This window comes from Nannospalax galili, unplaced genomic scaffold (assembly GCF_000622305.1).
Source record: "Nannospalax galili isolate Female #2095 unplaced genomic scaffold, S.galili_v1.0 scaffold679, whole genome shotgun sequence".
Lineage (NCBI taxonomy): Eukaryota > Metazoa > Chordata > Mammalia > Rodentia > Spalacidae > Nannospalax > Nannospalax galili.
Window position 1 is genome coordinate 454,504 of NW_008343462.1, and position 19,898 is coordinate 474,401.

The window sequence follows — 19,898 nt, forward strand, 5'->3', positions numbered from 1 at the left end:
TCATTGGAACAGCTGAAATTTTATTCAAATTCTTAGGCAGAAACATTTATTAGCAACAATACCATTCATGAAATTTCTCATTTCTACAATGTTGGAAGACAGAAAAAATATTAGTCTGATGTTCATAAGCTGCAAAGGAATGGCAACCTTAGAAAAAAGCACAAAGTTGGGGTAACAGGAGTAACTCAAGGCTCCTAAAGAGCCAATTTACCCTAAGTCTGGTAGCTTGGTCAGTCCCCAAATCAATCTCCTGACCAGCTCAGCTTGGAACAGGGTTCAGAGGTGTTGCACAAAAAAAGGGAATGTAGTTGACTTTAGAACTGGTCATTACTCGAAGCTTCTAGTAAGATGACTCCATATCCAGATCAAGTTGTACCATCATAAAGTATCACTGTCAACAGCTCAGAGATGTTCCTGGTGCAGATCAGGAGGAGATGGTGGCACTGGCCACTTCCTTGCACACTGGACGCCCTCCACACACCCAGTCGCTCACATCTCTACCTTTGGAGCGGCGTATGGCTCACTATCCCTATACTTCACAGATCTGTTTGTATTACAGTGTGGCTGGCCTAATCCAGCCAGGAAGTCTTACAACGTACACAACTTTGGGACCACAGGACCTTTCCTCTGAGCTAACCCACACTCTTATCAGGCTTGGAAATAAGTCACTCAGGGATCTTAGGCAAATTCATCCATGGAGTAACTGGGAAGAATTAATGAGGAAAGGGACTGTGGAAAGATGTAAGGTTCCTAGCCAGACTGGTTGGAATCTGGGCACCTGACCTTGAAGCCTAGCACAATCTTCAGATACTCAGCCCTCTGGTGTGAAGCCAGCTCATTTGCTGAGATTCCTCATGATGTTTAGAGAGGATCCTCTGTATCCTGATCCAAAATGATTCCAGTGGTTCAGGTAGTGAAAGAGCTGATACAACTGCAGGCGCTTCTCAAATCCAGGGGCTTTGGGAATTTTGCTGTGGTAGGCAGAGTAAAAGGAGCCACTGAAGCCCCCAAACATGCCAGCTATAGCCAGCTCATACTCTGAGTGGCCATAGAAGGAAGCTGGGTCGAAAATGATGGGCCCGGAGGAATCTTCCGCTACATTCCCTCCCCAGAGGTCTCCATGGAGGAGAGAAGGCACAATTTCCAGATCACGGAACAGGTCAGGAATCTTCAGCTGCAGAGAAGAAATGGAGCCTGAGGAAAGTGGTCAGTGCTTTTGGGGACATAGATGTTTTCCTGAGTTGCCCTGCATATCTGCACAGGCACTCATTTGTGCTTGGCTCAGGTGGGGCAGATGCAGCATGGGCAAGTATCTCTTCCTGACTAGAATAGACTCAGATGACCCCTCCCACCTTGGTGCCTCCCCTCATCAGTACTCAGTGGGGCATGTTGTTGGCCCTGCTCACCTGTAGAGCAGACCACAGCTCAAGAGCTTCCCTGTCCCCAGACTCCTTCTCCACCATGTCCATCTGGGGCTGAATGCGCTGCCTGGCATAGAACGTGACCCAGTCCTTCTGCCAGTCATTCACCTGCACAGGTGACAGCACAGGAGAGAGCAGAGCTCATCAGAATGCCAGAACTGAAGGAGGCTCCAATACCCAGAAGTCCCAAAGTAGAAAGGCTGTAGGAAGCCTGAGGAGGGCAGTAGTAGCCACAGAGGCTGAGAATGAGGAATGACCAGGCAGCATGGAGAATTGAACAAACCTTGCCTAGTGGGAAGCCAAGCTTCCTGAATAACACCAGACATTCTAATTAGAAAACTCAGGAACACAGCAGAGCTCACTGTCCTTCCTGATCCCTTGGCTCATTTCTAACCACCTGCCCAGCCACAACTGAACCTGTCTAGAATCCTAACAAGAAAAGTCATGTGAAATCTCATTCAAAAAAAAGTCCCAAGGGGGCTGCAGAGATGGCTCAGCAGTTAAGAGCACTGATTGCTCTTGCAGAAGACCTGGGTTCAGCTCCCAGCACCCACGTGGCAGCTGACAACTGTCCGTAACTCCAGGTCCAGGGGATCCGACGCCCCCTTCTGGCCTTCACAGTCACTGCATGCATGTGATACACTTTACACATGCAGACAAAATAGCCATACACATAAAATAAAAATAAAAATTTAAAAAGGAAAGCACCACTCAAGGCCTCAAGGGAGATTTTCAGACAACCTCATACAACACTTCCAAATCTGTGGTCCCTGTGCCCACCAGGAAACCCCGGAGGTTTCTGCATTCCCCACTAACCCTCCTGGCTAAGGCTGCTGCCTGCTTCCCTCTGTTACTATGACACATATTATAGCAACTTGGGGGAGAGGGTGCTTTGGGTTTTGGCTTACATTTCCAGGTGACAGCCCACCATTCTAGGAAGTCAAGGCAAGGAGTTGGAGCATCGAGTCACACCCTCCACTGAGAGCAGAGATGAAAGCATGCAGGCTCACTACTCAGCCCACCACCTCCACTCTTACACAGGCCAGGACCCAAACCCAGGGAATGGTGCCACCTACAGTCAGGGCAGGTCTTCCCACTTCAATTAACCCAACTAAGAAATCCTGTCTAGGCATGCCCACAGGCCAAACCAATCTAGGTAATTCCTCATTGACACTCTCTTTCCAGGTCAACTGACAGGTCGACAATTCCAGCTAATCACTACAATGGTCGTCCTGTCTACTTATTTGCTGGGCACCAGGCAGAACTCCCAAGGCAAAAACTCCAGGTGAACAGACTTTAACACCATAAACCTGACAGAGACAATGCCCTGTCATTGTGCTGTCTTCAAGAGTTCCTTGGTATCCACATGGAAGGAGATCCAAGACTTCTGCCCTCAGGAAAGTCCTCAGATGGTCAAGTCCTTATATAAAGCAGTGCAGACTCTCCATGAAACCTACACACACACCTCCTGCCACACTTAAATCATCTCCAGGCTCTACATAATATCGAATACAATATAAATACTATATAAATAGTTGTCATGCTGTACTGTTGATGGAATGATGGGGAAAAGTCTATCTGGGGTCAGGGTTGACACAATTTTGTTCTGAAAATTTTCAATTCATTGGTTAAATTCATAAATGCAAATGTATGTGGAAGGCTGATGATGTATATGGAGCTGGAGAGATGGCTCAGTGGTTAAGAGCACTTGCTGCTCTTGTAGAGGACCAGAGTTCAGTTCCCAACACCCACAACCACTCCAGCTCCAAGGGATCCAACACTTTCTGTGGGCACTAGGCATGCACATGATACACATACATACATGTGAGAAAAAACACTCATACATCTAAAATAAAAATAAATATTTTAAAAATAAATAATAAGCTGGGCATGGTGGTGCACGCCTTTAATCCCAGCACTCGGGAGGCAGAGGCAGGCGGATCTCTGAGTTCAAGGCCAACCTGGTCTACATAGTGAGTTCCAGGCCAGCTGGGGTTGCAGGGAGACTGCTCAAAAAGACAAAAAATAAAAATAAAATAAATAAATAAAAAAACACATAAATTTTCTAAACTGCTGTTCCTTTGGTCTATTTCTCTATCTTTATCTAACATGTAGGGTTAGTATACCTTGTGTTAACTTTTTTTTAAAAAATATTTATTATTTTTATTTTATGTGTATGAACCAGGCGGTTCAACTTGAGAGTTAATGAGCTAAACACTGCACAATACCAGGAAAACTTATTTAACAGAAATTATGTTTGAAGAACTCCCCTTTAAACAGAACTATGTTCATACCCAATTTGCCAAGAAACCAAGCCATCCATTTTCTGGACAACTGAAATATTTTAAGGAACTAGATATGACCTTTGAATCTGACTTATCAGATATGTTTTTAATTTTTATTTTATTATTTTTATTTTATGTGTATGCGTGTATTGCCTGCGTGTAGGTAAGTGCACCCGTGTTGTACAAAGCCTATGGAGGACAGAAGAGGCTGTCGGATCCCCTGAAACTGGAGTTACGGACAGTTGTTAGGTGCCATGTGGGTGCTGGGATTCGAACCCAGGTCCTCTGCAAGAACAACCAGTGTTCTTAACTGCTGAGTCATCTCTCCAGCCCTGTGTCAACTTCTTAAAAATTATCAGGGAAACTAGAATACTAAGACTGAAGCCGGGCGTGGTGGCCACACCTTTGATCCCAGCACTTGGGAGGCAGAGGCAGAGGCAGGCGGATCTCTGAGTTCAAGGCCAGCCTGGTCTACATAGTGAGTTCCAGGACAGCTAGGGCTACAGGGAGATCCTGTCTCAAAAAAACAAACAAACAAAAAAAGGAGTCATAAGACTGAAAGACTCTCACAGAAAAGGAAGAAGGTGTGGAGCCACTTACCTGGGGGAGGTATCCACAGCATGTCACCACATCAAACCCAAACTGGTCCACAAAATGCCGCTCTGCCTGCCCACCTCCTCTCCCTTGCATACAAAAGGAAAAACAGTAAAGTAACTAGCTCATCCCCTTGTTCCAAGAGGCCCACTGTTGATGCTCAGAGCCTTTGTCTTGCAGTCAGCGTATCCTCACTACCTCGTGTCCTCACCCAGACACAAGCAAGGGCCCTAGTCCTTTCTAACCCTCAGGCCACTCAGAACAGTGACTATTTCAGCAGATTTAGTAGCCAAGGACACTGGCTATCCAAGAAGCAGTATCAGAGGATACACGGACACAGAAGGGCAGAGAACACTGTCAAAAAATAAAATGTGAAGTTCTTTACAGAGGAAAACACCTACCCCATAGGCCATCAGGAAGGGGTATTTCTCAGTGGGCAATGTAATAGCATTTTTGACAGATGAACTATTATACTCTGAAATGGTCTCAACCCTATGTGTCTCCCCAAACTCGAGAAAATCCCAACTGACTGAACTCCAGGCAGCTTGGAAGCAATAGGAAAGCCAACTTGACAGGGCTCGCCAGTAGACCCTCGGAGGACGGCGGGCAGGCTGGGACCCATCAGCAGACCCTTTACACAGTAGATTCTGGATTACCTGCTTCCTGACTGTCAGCCAATCTGTCTAGCAGAGTCAGCAGTGGGCTGTACATAGTATCAACTGCCAGAGACTGAAAATGTCAGAAAACTCCCTCAATGCTAACACCACACTAAGTTCTACATAGGTCAGGCATGAGGGCTGTCATTCTGAGCCTCAAGAATGATGTGTACTTGGGGGCAAGACAATGTGTTGAAAGGGTCACTTGTTTGTTTTGTTTTAGATTTTTTATTTATGTGTATCTGTGGGGTGGGGGATGTGAACATGAGTGTAGCACCTGTGGAGGCCAAAGGAGGGTACAGGATTTCCTTGGAGCTGGAATTACAGGCAGTTGTGAGCTGCTTGACCTGGATGTTGGGAACTGAACCTGAGTCCTCTGGAAGACCAGCAAGGGCTCTCAACCACTGAGTCACCTCTCTAGTCCCAAGGGCTCACTTTGTATAGAAATCTAAAAATCTCTCTTCGGGAGAGGAAGAAGCAAAGCAACCATAACACTGCAGGATTTTCAAGTCCAGAGACATTTTCTGTTCTTCAGTTGGTCTAGGAGACATTGTGCAGCAACACAGTGCTCACTGCACTGTGAACATGTAGCCTTGGGGTGACCCTTGCTGGCTTTGGCACCAACACAGGCTGCAGCATTACCCCATCCTCCCTCTAAGCAGCCCCTTACCCACTGTGCCAGCCTCCTTCAGGAGGATCTCCCCAAGCTTCTTGTTCTCCAGGTGTAGATCTGCAAGCTGGGCTCCGAGCTTGGCAGCATGACTGAAACCAAAGGCGACAACTAACTGGATGACACACTAATGGCAAATCCACCTGAAAGGTCCCCAGGCACACAAAGCAAGCCAAACATTCTGACCACAGAAAGTCCATTCTATTGAAACAAAAAGGAAAACCAGGTGTGTTGGCACACAACAGTAACCCTAGCACCTGGGAGGTGGAGGCAGGAGGATCAAGGAGTTCAAGGCTAGTTTTAGCTATATGAGACCCTGTCTCAAAAAAAAAAAAACAAATGAGCTGGGCATGGTGGCACACACCTATAATCCCAGCACGTGGGAGGCAGAGGCAGGCGGATCTCTGTGAGTTCAAGGCCAGCCTGGTCTACATAGTGAGTTCAGGACAGCTGGGGCTACAGGGAGCCCCTGTCTCAAAAAGAAAAAAAAAAAAAAAAAAGAGCTGGGCATGGAGGTACACGTCTTTAATCCCAGCACTTGGGAGGTAGTGGCAGGAAGATCTCTGAGAGATTGAGGCCAGCCTGGTCTACACAGTGAATTTCAAGCCATGGGGGCAGCATTATGGGGAAACCCCATCTCAAGAAACAAAACAAGAGGTCCCCTTTATTTGACTCCTTTCTTGGCCTCACTGGACTTTGTAATTGGGTCCTTTGTGATCACCTCTTTGAGCAAGTCCTCTCTCTGGCTATTAGCTGGCAGAAAGCACATGCCACTCATTTTGCAGAGTCGTCTTGTATGCAGGCACGGGCTCCTTATACACAGCTCAAAATCATGCCTCCAAGGACAAGATTCCAGAATGAAAGAACTGCACAGTGGAAAATTAAAGCCTTTGCTTTTAAGCAGAAGGGAGGGTGTGCAGACAGACCTGCTCAGATACCGCATGTCCAAATGCTCCATCACTAGCATGCTCCCGCCTCCGGGGGCGTCAAGAACCTTGATGGGCTTGGGCACTTTTACTGTGCCTGTCTTCAGAATGGCAGCTAGACTTGCCATCTCACCTTCAAACATTCTTCTGGCCTGTCAGTGAAATGATGGAGGAAGAGGAGGGAGAGGAAGAGGACACCAAGGTCACTGGGGAAAAAGACTACTTAGACATGTTTTCTTCTGGCAATACAATTTCAAACCACAGTTATGCTACACTGGGGACTCAACAAACATGGACAGTTTTTCACACACACACCCCCAGGCTACTTGTCAGAAGAGCAGGCTATGAGTACGGAAGTCACACAGGCATACAAAAGCTATGGTCCTGTGTTGGACCACATTTCCATGCTGTGGCTGAATTCAAAGGCTCCCCATATTTCCCTAAGTGTTGCCCACAGAGCTGGGCTGTGATACAGGTTCTCCCACAGAACTGGACTGTGATACAGGTTCCCCCACAGAGCTGGACTGTGATACAGGTTCTCCCACAGAGCTGGACCCTGGGACAGGTTCCCCCACAGAGCTAGACTGTGGTACAGGTTCTCCCACAGAGCTGGACTGTGGTACAGGTTCTCCCACAGAGCTGGACTGTGATACAGGTTCCCCCACAGAGCTGGACTGTGGTACAGGTTCCCCCACAGAGCTGGACTGTGGTACAGGTTCTCCCACAGAGCTGGACTGTGGTACAGGTTCTCCCACAGAGCTGGACTGTGATACAGGTTCTCCCACAGAATTTGACTGTGATACAGGTTCTCCCACAGAGCTGCACTGTGTGATACAGGTTCTCCCACAGAACTGGGCTGTGATACAGGTTCTCCCACAGAGCTGAACCCTGGTACAGGTTCTCCCACAGAGCTATACTGTGGTACAGGTTCCCCCACAGAGCTGAACTGTGGTACAGGTTTTCCCACAGAGCTGGACCATGATACAGGTTCCCCCACAGAGCTGGGCTGTGATACAGGTTCTCCCTCCATGCTCTCAGAGACCTCGAATGAAGGCTGCTGTACCTCAGAAGCAGGGAGCCATCTATCTGCATCTGCCATGAAACTAGTTCTATGCTTCCTCCACCTCCTGCCTGGTACTAGAAACCACTTCATCTCAACCACCACTTCCATCCCAGTTCCCTGGCTACAGTGACTATCCTCCATCAAGACTCTCCTGCCCACATACTGCATGCAGTGTTCCCTCTGGAATGGGATCTGACCCTGCATATACCTGAACCTGCAACCCTTCCTGTTTCCTGTACAATGATGGCCTTGCTCCTGTCCTGCTCATCTAGGGCTACTGTCCTGGCTCCACCCTACACACATGAGCGTACACACACACACACACACACACACACACACTGTCCTGTATTCCTTCCATCCTTTAATTCCTCAAAGATCTCCTGTCCCTGCAGCCTCAAAGTCACACATTACACATCTAGTACCATCTACTCCCCATGTTTCAACAAACAACTCAGTCATCCTTCAGATTTCAACATAACAGCAAAGAAATCTTCTCTAACTTTCTATAGTAGGTAATTCCTACCCCTTAAAATACTCCCCTTTACAGGGAAACTCTCACTAAAGTACATGCAGAAAAGTGCACAACTTATCAGCTTCCAACTCAGTGAATTCTTGCAGCATAACAACCACCCAGATCAACAGTCAAGATATCAGCACAAAGTCCGTTCTAAATACTTTATAAACATTATCCTTACTCCCAGAGAGGGCCATGGTTGCTGAGAGGGGAGATAAGACAGAACCTCATAGCGCTCTCTTTAGAATGTGCAGAAGCAGCAGAACCCTGGCTAAACTTCTGCAAAAGGTACTGGGAACAGATACTACATTAAGAATTGTGGGAAATGCAGGAGAGGCATAAAGAGGGTTGGTGAAGTCACCTTCGATAAGGAGACATCATATTCTTTTTTTTTTGTCTTTCTGAGACAGGATCTCCCTGTAGCCCCAGCTGTCCTGGAACTCACTATGCAGACCAGGCTGGCCTTGAACTCACAGAGATCCACCTGCCTCTGCATGCTAGGATTAAAGGTGTGCGACACCACACCAAAGCTATATTCTTATAACTTTCTGTATTCATGTATAATCTTCTTCTAGGCTTAGACTATTTTGACGCTTCCTTTGATTTACTTACTAGGTAGATACCTTGAAATGTAACCCTGGGATATTTTACTGTTTTAATCTCTGCGATGTTTTCACTACTCTGAGATGTTTTGTTACTCTAGTAACTTGAAGCTTTGGGGTGTTTTCCACTCACTATGTCTGGCTGTTGATAAAGATGTAAAACTAAGAGAATGGAAAGTTCACCAAATGGTTTAATGAGGGACCTGTCCAATTAGTCCAAGAAAAGTTATCTAAACTATCTAAACTTCTGCTGGTGATATCTATTTTTGTAAACTATATTGACTGTTTGACCAATTCCTAGCCAAGGTATCCTGGCCCAGCTATGGACCAAAAGACAGCAGAGCCCATGCCTGGGAGATCTACTTTGTAAGCTATGATGACAGCATGAACTCAGGAAGGAACTCTCCTGAGATAACATAGCCCAGGGGCCAGCCATAAGATGATGATGTAAAAATGTCCACGCAATCCCCATCTATACTTCTGTTCCAGGCCCAGAAAGTCTAAAAGCCTTAGTTGCTGATTCTGGGACCTCATGTATCAGAAGAGAGTAATCAAGCTTTCCAACTCTTTCCTGGATATTGATCTCTTAGCTGTTCCAAGAATACTCCCATAACATCTTCACAGAAACAATTTACTGCTGTGTGGCCTCAAATTTTTAAGTTAAACAAGTGGCTACTCATGAATAGGCTAAGCATCAGTTGGAATGTGCAACAAAAGATCTCGGAAAAGATCCAAAAGATGGACTGTGAGGGGCTGGAGAAGTGGCTCAGCAGTTAAGGGCACTGGCTGCTCCCACAGAGGACTCGGGATCTATTCCCAGCACCCACATGGCGGTTAACAACTGACCTCGCACAACATCGGTTCACTGACATACATGTAGGCAATACACTCATACACATAAAATAAAAATAGACACTTTTAAAGAAAAGATGGACTATGAGAAGAAAGCAACAGAAATCCGGCCCCCAGAGCTGCCCACCCGGATCCTGAAGACCCGGCCCCCAGGACTGCCCACCCGGATCCTAAAGGCCCGGCCCCCAGAGCTGCCCACCCGGATCCTGAAGACCCGGCCCCCAGGACTGCCCACCCGGATCCTGAAGACCTCGTCCCCGGAGCTGCCCACCCGGATCCTGAAGACCTGGCCCCCAGGACTGCCCACCCGGATCCTGAAGACCCGGCCCCCAGGATTGCCCACCCGGATCCTGAAGACCCGGCCCCCAGGACTGCCCACCCGTACCCGGGGCCAGGGCACCGACCCGCCCAGGATCGCAGATGAAGCTCCGGAGCCCGGGAGGCGGGAGGAGGATGGAGCCTGACCCCAGTGTGTCCCGCCGCGCCGGCGGCCCTACCTCGGCCTTGGGGTTCACCTTCACGAACACGCGCCCCGCGTCCGTGTCGTAGCTCTGGCCCTGGCTAATGCATCCGCCTCCGGAGTGACCCGTGGCCCGGACAGAGCGACAGCCCAGCTCCCGCCTCAGCAGTGATTCCATCTTCCCGGTGGGACTGAAAACCCGCCTCAGGCCTGAAGCCTCTGCGGGCGACGCCGGAGGGGCGGGGCAGACGGAGGCCCGTGGGGCGATTGGGTGGCAGGAAGGAAGGGGCGGGACCTCGGGAACCCCAGCTCGAGGATTGCTTGACTAACTCCAGAGGTGGAAGAGGCGGATCTGCACGGGGATTGACAGCCCAGTCCGCTGGAGGGGCGGGACCTAGACGGCCCGGAGCTTTCGACCGCTCCGGGATTGGGTGAGGGGGTGGAGCGACACCCTAAGGGGCGGGGCCTGTCCAATTGGGCGCGTGGATTGAGTGAGAGGCAGGGCGATCGGCGAGTCACCTGGTGGGGTGGGGCGGGCGACACTGGCTGGGCTGGGCCTAGCCGATTGGAAGCTGACAAGCAGGCGGGGATTGGGAATGGCTGGGCTGGGCCTAGCCGATTGGAAGCTGACAAGCAGGCGGAGATTGGGTGAGGGGAAGGATGACGCTCTGAGGGGCGTGGCCTATCGGATAGGACGCTGACAGACTCACGGGGATTGGGTGGGGGCGTGGCCTCGCGTGAAGGGGAGGGGCCTGGAGGCCTAGGCGTCTCCGCCCTCCGAGTTGTAACCCGCGGCGGGGGAAGGTGGCAGTCCTCTGGAGGTTCGGGGCTGTCCCATCGGGACCTGGAGGAGAACCGTCCGGGAGACGCAGTAGGGCGGCTCGGGCTCCGCGGAGGGCGCGGCAGGGCTCGGTTGTGGACGGCGGTGGGCGGGTGACAGCTGAGAGATCCCTTCTCCGGCTGTGCGCGCGTGCGGCTGTCCTTGGGTCTGGTTTGGCTGGTGGTTAAGAGATTAGGGTGCGTCCTGGCCATCTTGAGGGCAGTCTGTCCTGTTCTCTGTTTCGTTCGTCTAAACCAGACCAATAGGATGTGTGTATAGACACACTCGGTGAGATGGCTCAGCAGGTAAAGGTGCTTGCTGCCAAGTCACAGGACCTGAGTTCTATCCCTGGGACCCACATGGGTGAAGGACAGAACCCGCTCCAAGTTGCCCTCTTGCCGAGGAAAGGTTACAGTCTATCACTTTCTATATAATCTTTTAAGTTTCGATTATTTTGCAGTTTTCTTTGTTTTACTTACGGAGTAGATACCTTAAAATGTAGTCGAGAGATGTTTTATTGCCCTGTGATGTTTCGCATTTCCCTAATACTGTGCACTAATGTCTTGAAGCTTTATGATGTTTAGCCCTCACCATGTCTGACTGTTGACAAGGATGTAAGCTAAGGGAATGGAAAGTTCACCAAATGGTTTAATAAGGCACCTGGTCCAATTACTCTAAGAAAAGTGTAGATCAAATCAGTCAGAATCTAAACTTCGGGGCTGGAGAGATGACTCAGCAGTTAAGAGTACTGTCTGCTCTTGCAGAGGACCTGGGTTCAATTCCCAGCATTCATATGATAGCTAACAACCATATGTAACTCCAGTTCCAGGGGGATCCAACACCCTCTTCTGACCTCCATATGTTCTGAATGACAGGGGTGCACCTACATGCAGACAATACATTCATACACATAAAATTAAAATAATAAAATATTTTTTAAAAGAAATCTAAACTTCTGCTGATGATATCTGATTTTGTAAACTGAAATGACCATTAACCAGGTTCCAGCCCAGTTAGCCTAACCCAGTACAACAAAAGATGGCAGATGTCCTGACCCACACTTGGATTATCTACTTTAAAAACCACTTTGGTGAGTGAACTCAGGAAGGAACTTTCCTGAGATAACATGACTCATCATGAAAAGAAACATAGTCTAGGTGCTAATCATAATCATAAAATGATTAGCACCTCATCTGTACTACAGATCAGGGCTCAGAATCTAATAGCCACCTGTTACTTACTGGGGTCCTCATGTATGCATAAGGAATAAAGAGCTTTCCAACTCTCTCCTGAGTGTGTGCTTGGCCTCTGCTATTTGAAGAATTTTTCCATAACCCTGTGGTGACATACACAAATGTCATAAAAATTTTAAAGAAAGAGACTTATTTTAAGAAACTGTGCAAACCTGAAATCAGAAGGATGGGTGACAGGCTGGAGAGGAAAAGAGTCGCGGTCCTAACCAAGGCGCTCTCTCCCTGCAAAGTTCCTTATTCTTAGTGGTCAGTTTGTTCAGATACTTTATGAAGACTGCTACATTGTATAGGGAAATGTGAATGCTCCCTGTCCACCAGCTCAATGTTCAGGGTTTGTTTTCAATATTTTATTATTTTTATTTTATGTGTATGAGTGTATTGCATGTATGTGCACCTGTGTCATGCACCCATGTCCCCAGAGATTAGAAGAAGGCATTGGATCCCCTGGAACTGGAGTTAAGGATGGCTGTTAACCATCATGTAGGTGCTGGGAATTGAACCTGGGTCTTCTGCAAGAGCAGTCAATGCTCTTAACTGCTAGGCCATCTCTCCAGCCCCTGTTTGTTTTTGAGACAGGGTTTCCCTGTAGCCCCAGCTAGCCAGGAACTCACAGTGTAGATCAGGTTGGCCTTGAGCTCACAGAGATCTGCTGTCCACCTCCACCTCCCAAGTGCTGGGCTTAAGGGTGTGCACCACCATGCCCAGCGTAACCAGCTTAAATGTTAATTGCATGCAAAAAATACATATGCAGAACTATCCAGAATATGTTTTTGTTGTTTGAGTGGTGGAGTGGGTGGGAGCATTGGTTTTATGAGATACAGGATGTGTCCCAGAGGGCCTCACTGTGACCCAGACTGGCCTGGAACTCACTGTGAGTTCCAGTACATGTTGTCATCAGACTGAAGATAATCTTCCTGCCTCAACCTCCCAGAGTACTGGAATTATAGGTGTCAGCTACCATCCCATGTTTGACCAAATATCTGAGCATCATGACCCAGTCAAGTTGACGCAATTAACCACTGTATTCCGCATTGCTTCCCAGTCTTAGAATGATAGGCCATGCCAGCTATGTTGTGGGGTTTGAATAAGAATGTGCTAAAGTAGAGGCTAGAGAGATGGCTCAGCAGTCAAGAGCTCTGGCTGTTTTTGTAGAGGACAAAGGTTCTGTAACCAGCACCTACCTGGCAGCTAACAGTCATCTGTAACTGCAGTGCCAGGGGATCCAATGCACTCTTCTGGCCTCTGTGGGCACTGCACAACACAGGTGCACTTACATACATGCAGACAATATACTCAATACATAAAAACAAAATAAAAAGTAACTGCCTTTTGCCTTGAGAAGAGCCATTTTGTTGTTTAATCAAAGGGGTAGGGCTTAAGTAACAGTACAGGACTGGACTGGAATAGACAAGCAACATTCCGTACGTCTGGGCCCCCAAAGGGCTACGTGCTCAGCAAGAAGGTAAAGTGCAGGTCAGTCTGAATATGAACCACCTTGACCCTGAGCAAAGTGATGGTGGTATTGGAGGCCCTTTTCTCGTAGTCTGCTCTGAGGTAGATTTTTCAACCCAAATTCGTATTACTTGGGGTTTGTTGTTTTGAGACAGGGTCTCACCATGTAGCCCTGGCTGGCCTCAAACTCACTATATAGATCAGCTTGGCCTTGAACACAGAGAGATCTGCCTTTGTGAGTCACCACACCTGGCAGATTCTTTTAAACTCAAGTTTTAATTTTAGCAAATAAAGAATGTAGGGATTGATAAAATCAAACACAAGCCCTCTCCTGAGCAGTGGTACATCCTCCCTCAACCATTGTGGAAATCCTTTACATTCTTCAAGATATTGGACATCCCAGAATCAAAAGTGGTAGGGCAGCTGGGCATGGTGGTACACTCCTGTAATTGCAGTACTTGGGAGGATTGCATTGACCTGAAGGCCAATTCAAGCCACAGAGCAGGAACATGTCTCAAAAAATAAATAAATAAATAACCCAAAACCCAAAACAATAGTAGTGTGGTGCTTCACCAGAGAAGACCACTCAGACAAAGTTTTGCTGAATGAAAGTCGTTGCTGGCCAGGGCTACCACACAAGGGAGTCAGAACCCAAGTGTGTGCCCGAGCCTTCCTTTTTGGCGAGTGTTTTGTTTTGTTTGAAGCAGGGTCTCACTATCTGGGTAGCCTGAAACTTACTATGTAGAGCAGGCTGGCCTCGAACTCACTAAGATCCACCTGCCTCTGCCTCCCAAGTGCTGGGATTAAAAGCATGCATCACCATACCCAGCAGCCCCGGGACTTTAGGGTAAACTTTTAAACAGAGAAACCATAACCAGGGGTGAAAATTTTAAGTTCCCAAGCTTACAGGTGCAAAACCCCCTTAACAATTTTTATTCTATTAGGCAACAATTACTATTTTGTAGAACTAAGCTAAGCATAGCCGACAGAAGCCATAAATCTACAATTAGCAGGTGTACTCCGGAACACGCTGACCTGTTCCCAAGACATCTGGATCCTGCTGACGTGTGCTCCCATACACTAGACCAACTGCCTGATAATTTCAGAGCTAGAGTCAGCCTAAACTTTAACATGGTGTAGCTATGGTCAAGAATGTGTCATATCACATTCTCCACTGGTTCTATGGGCATGAGTCAAATCCTGGGGATCATCTAGGGGAATATATTGTTCTCTTAGAACCATGATTTTTACTGTATTTACTCGTCTAATATAGCTAGTCAGGTAGTTGATTGGACAAGGTCCGACTGTCAGGGCCATGAGTAGGAGGACTAGAGGCCTAGCTAAGGCTGAGAGCAGGGTAGTAAGCCATGGAGACCAGGAAAATAAAGACTGATAACAATTGTCAGCCTAGTGTTGTTTTCTCTGATAATTTCAACTGATGTGCATAGAAGCAGCAGGTCTTTCCTAAAGCCATACAAAGGCCTCCTTGTTTTACAAAGACGAGCTCTAAGCCTCTGTGATTTTGTAACACCATTTTTGTTAGCGTCTACCTGTCTTCTTACCCTATATAAAGGAACAATGTGGACCAGTATGTAGAGGCCCCTCCTCCTGGACCTTCAAACTGGTTAGAGGTGTACATTTAGGACTGTTTTAGGGTTTTGAGTCGGGGTAACTGGGACTATTCTCCAATAGTCACAATTGCAAGGACTTTCCCATCCCGTTTTCCTGAGCAATTCCCCTGAGAGGAAAAGAAGCCAAAGCACAGTTGTAATGATCAGGGAGTTCCTGTCCGTCTTAAAGGGCTGGAGACTGGAATGACAGTCCATTTTTCCATTTCTTTCGTAGTTTTGTTTTGTTTTTTAAACTGAGTGTGATGGGTTGGTGAGGAGATCCCGGCTACTTTCACTGTTGTAAATATAGTAAGGATCACAGGATACAGGCCCTTCCAGGATGGTTCCAGAGTCTGAGCTGGGACTCTCCTGACCAAGTCACTGGGGCTGGAACTTGTGGACTGGTTACTGGAGACCAACTCCTGGGACCATCTGATAGATGGCCCTCTGGGCCTATTGCAGAGCCTGTAATGACTTAAGAAGGGAGTGATTAGGAATCCTTCCTGGAATGGAGTACCTAGCTCTGGGTACGGTAAAGGGAGGGAGGTTGGCCCAACTTTTGCCTGTTATAACCAATTTGGTTAGGGTCTCTTTTAATGTCCTGTTTCTTTTTTCTGCCTGTCCTGAACTCTGTAGCCCATAGGCACAGTGTGACTTCCAGTTAATATTTAATGCATTTACCAAATTTTGAGAGGTCTTGGCTGTGAAGGCCAGGCCTTTGTCAGATCCCAAGGTGATGGGCAATCTAAACCTAGGAACTAATTCTTGGAGTAGTTTTTTTGTCACTATGGAGGCTGTCTCAGTCTGGGTGGGATAAGCTTTCATCCACCCAGAAACCGTGTCTATAAAAACCAAAAGATACTGGTACCTGAAGATGGTTGGTTTAATCTCAGTAAAGTCCAGTTCCCATTGTTCCTTGGGGTGGTGCCATGGGCACGTATTCCCTCGGGCACTTTTTTTAAAGTTTACCTGGGCACAGGTAGGTTTTGGTGAGGTAGTCTAGCTGGGGAGTGTTGTCCATGTTTTCTTTTTCCTCTGTTATGTAGGCAGGCTTGTGGGGCAGGCTTGGTTCTGGCAATGTGACTAGGACCCGGAGGGGCCCCCGCTGCTTCAAGGGCCACGTCCCAAGCGGCCAGATCCACTGCCCTTTCTCCTTGTGCCTCGAGGGAGTCTTTTTGGAAGGAGTCCTCTCCCCTGATACTGTGCCCCATGCTCATGAGTGATAGCAAAAGCATACTAGCTGTTGGTCTACACGGGGATGGCTTTGTCTTTTCCCCATTGGACTGCAGCCCCAGCTCACCTGATGTCATTCTGGAAGCTGTTTCCATCCATGTACAGGACTTCCTTTGCCTCTGGCAGCGGGACATCAGTCAAGTCTGGTCCAGTAGACTGGATCAGGTCAGTTTCCTCTGTGCAGTCATATAGGGGTTCCTCTGAGTCCTCATCGGGCAGCAGGCTTGCTGGGTTGAGGGTCGGGGTCCTGTAAAACCTTATACAGAGTTGGTCCTGGTAATGAGTCATTTGGGGCATTTGACATCCATCTTTCTGGACTTCTCATGGGGGGGGGCTTTAACTGAGTGAGGAGTGGCTAAGGGAAGTTCCTACCCCAAGGTAACTTATCAGCTTCCTTTACAAGTTGGCCATCCAGCTGATACACAATCTAGTCATGATAGTGGCCCACTAATTTTTTTATCCTTTTTCCTTCTTGGGAGGCTCCCTCCAAGGCCCCAGCCTCACAGACTAACTTAAGGCATTTTTAGTTTCAGTTTATAGTACTGAGCGTGGGGTAACTTACAAAGAGACCCCATGGCGGCCTTTCCTCTCTGTTAGCTTTCACCTGCGCCTGTCTCACCCCAGGTCTGTAAATGCCCTACCTTGCTTCCATGCTTGCAGGACACCCTGGCCATTTCCTGAGGCAGCCACACACCTCCTCCTCCACCTCCTCCTCCGATCTCTGGCCACATTGCACTCTCCGCAGCGGGCTCTGCCCCTGGCTGGTTTACACCTCTCGGAGGAATAAGTATTTTTCAGGCTACAGATAGGTAGGCTGTAAGCTGTTTCCATGGGCCCAAGGTTTGGGTTAGAACTCCCTTGGCAATGCCCTGGGCCTCATCCGCAAACAAGTGGAATGGCCAGGTAAGGTCTGGGTGAGAACAAGGTTCCTTATTGTGTCTCAGTCCATTCTAGGGGTTGGTTCCCTTTAAGACTGGTTTACGGAGGTTTTGCTACTTTAGCAAATCTGAAAATCGTAGGCAACAACAGCTGACTGCCCCCAGGAATTTCCTTACTTGCCAGACCTGGGGAGGAGGGGTCATTATTCTCAGTCTATACACAAGGGAACAGTTGTTCCAGGTCCTGTAAATACCTTGGAGGCGGGGTATATTTGTAATAGCTTGTCCTGGTTGCAGGAGATATTCTTTAGAGAAGGCACAAATCACCAGAATCCTAGTTGGGGTCAGATCTGAGTCTAGAGAAAGACTTGCCTAAAAGAGGTTGTGGCCCTTATCCCTTTAGTGTCCCTTTTTAGTCTTTTCTTGTACTGGAATCAAAGGCGTGCTCCACCAAGCCCACCAGTTCTTTTAATTTTTTGAGCTAGGACCTCATGTATTCCAGGCTAGCCTCTGACATGCTAATGGAGCCAGGGATGACACTGAACTCCTGAGCCTCCTGCCTCTACCTCCAAGTGCTGAGATTACAGGTGTGTGCTGTCATGCCCAACTTAGAGTGTTATTAAACAGAATATTGTGTGTTGGTGCTCAGTCCCAGAGGAAGACACTAAACACTTGTGCTTGATATCAGAGTCATGAAGGACAGACAGCATAGCCAAACACTAGATAAAGCAACACTTCATCTACCTGGAAACCGGAGGGAAAAATAAACTTCAGGAACATGTGCTGGTCTCCAATGGCCAGCAGGTTCCTCCCAGTAAATGCAGGGCAGCGGCCTATGCACACGCCTCTCACACTGGAGGAAGATAGCTCTGATCCCACGTTGCAGAGGACAGACACAGCATCAGATTTAGCCAGGTGCCAGGGACACACACGGATAAGCACAACAAAGGGATCAACTTTGGGCTTGCAACAGATTTTCCCATACAAGGTGATGAACCTGCACAATCCCTCAGTGCTCTTCAGCTCTTGACTAGAAAGTGTTCAAGACCAGAGTCCATTCGTAAATGGCCAATTGGGTGTTGAAAACCACTTATGAGACTGCTTTGCCCAGCAGCTATAGGCTAAAAGTTTCTGCTCCCTCAAAATTCATACATGGAGGTACTGATATCAGTGCGGCTGGTTTGGTGATGATGTCTTTAAGGAAGTAATTATGATTAAATGAGTTCACCAGGAGCGGTGGTACATGCCTTTAACCACAGCACTTGGGAGGCAGAGGCAGGGGGAATCTCTGTAAAGCCAGCCTGGTCTACCTGGAAAATTACAGGTCAGTCAGGGTTACATAGTGAGCCCTTGTCTCAAAAAACAAAAACAAACAAAAAGATTAAATGAGCTCATAGACATGGGACCCTAATCCAAGAAAATGAGTGACCTCATAAGTAGAGCTACCAGAAAGCAGCCCCCTGCCCCCCTGTCACATATACCAGGGAAAGGCTAGTGGAAGACATAGCAGGAAACCAGCTAGCCTCAGACCAGAGACAGGAGGGCCCCCACCAAGCTAACCCAGCTGTCACCCTGATCTTGGAAATCCAGTCTCCAGAACTGAAAAGTTTCTGTTGTTTGAACACTCGGTCTAGTGGTGGTATGGCATCCCAACCCAACTAAGACAGCAAGGAAGCCACAGTCTAGGGTGTCTTGAGGGCACCAGAAGTGGCAGGTGATGGAGAAAGCCAGGTGCTGGCATTATCAGATGCGTGTTATGGGCGTGCGGGGATCTCGGGGCACCAGCTGCTGGGCGTGGCGCCCGCGGGCCAAGCTGTTTGGGTCCCTGGCTCTCAGCCACTGGGGTGTGCGGATTTTACGCACCGCATTGCTGAGGGTCTCTGCTACCGGAGCTGGCGGCTCTAGGACCCAGCCGCGCTGTTTGGGTCCCTGGCTCTCAGCCACTGGGGTGTGCGGATTTTCGCACCGCGTTGCTGAGGGTCTCTGCTACCTGAGCTGGCGGCTCTAGGACCGCTGTCAGCTGCCCGGTAGGGTTCCGTTTCAATTTCCACCGTGCACTCCCTCTAGGGTTCAAGACCTGTTGGCCACCAGGTCACGAGGGGAGGTGCAAGAAACGGCGAAAGCAGGGTCTTCGTGAGTCGATGTCGGAAGGATAGCCCCCCCCCCCTAGACTGGATCACAGGAGTTAGTGTTACAGCTTCAGACAAGTGACTCAGCTCAGATCTCAGTGATTCAGCTCCAGCTTTATTGGGGTAAAACTAGGATTATTTATAGTGTGGAGACAGTAGAAAAGCCTTAGCTGATAGGTGCTCCTGGAATGCTTCATTTACATAGAGCAGTGGGCTTCTATCAGACTATCAGACAATGCCTGATTAAAACCTGGTGGTTTCTGTGCCAGAGGGCATGTATCTGTGACGGGCATTTCAAAAGTAAGTCAGGGAGGAGAGCAGAAGGCGCCCCGCTGAGAAGGGGAGTCTCCCCATTTGCGCGGAGCCGGCTTGCAGCTATCCGGACATGGGGAGACTGCTACCCTAAACAGCAGGGGTCCCCAACACGTGTAATGGGGCATTTGTGCCTGCTACATAAAACAAGAAAAGCCAGGCTGGAAG

The 19,898-nt window shown here is 48.4% G+C and overlaps 1 protein-coding gene across 1 annotated transcript; it reads right to left on the minus strand.

Annotated features, from left to right (window-relative positions):
* On the minus strand, positions 1–10,292 carry Fn3krp (fructosamine 3 kinase related protein). The gene is made up of 6 exons (XM_008839652.3): positions 10,081–10,292; positions 6,553–6,704; positions 5,627–5,718; positions 4,307–4,389; positions 1,407–1,529; positions 1–1,174 (listed from the first exon to the last, which is right to left on the minus strand). The coding sequence occupies exons 1-6, from the start codon at positions 10,219–10,221 to the stop codon at positions 836–838; spliced, it is 930 nt and encodes a 309-aa protein (XP_008837874.1). The 5' UTR covers positions 10,222–10,292; the 3' UTR covers positions 1–835.
* Positions 10,293–19,898: the final 9,606 nt, after the last annotated feature.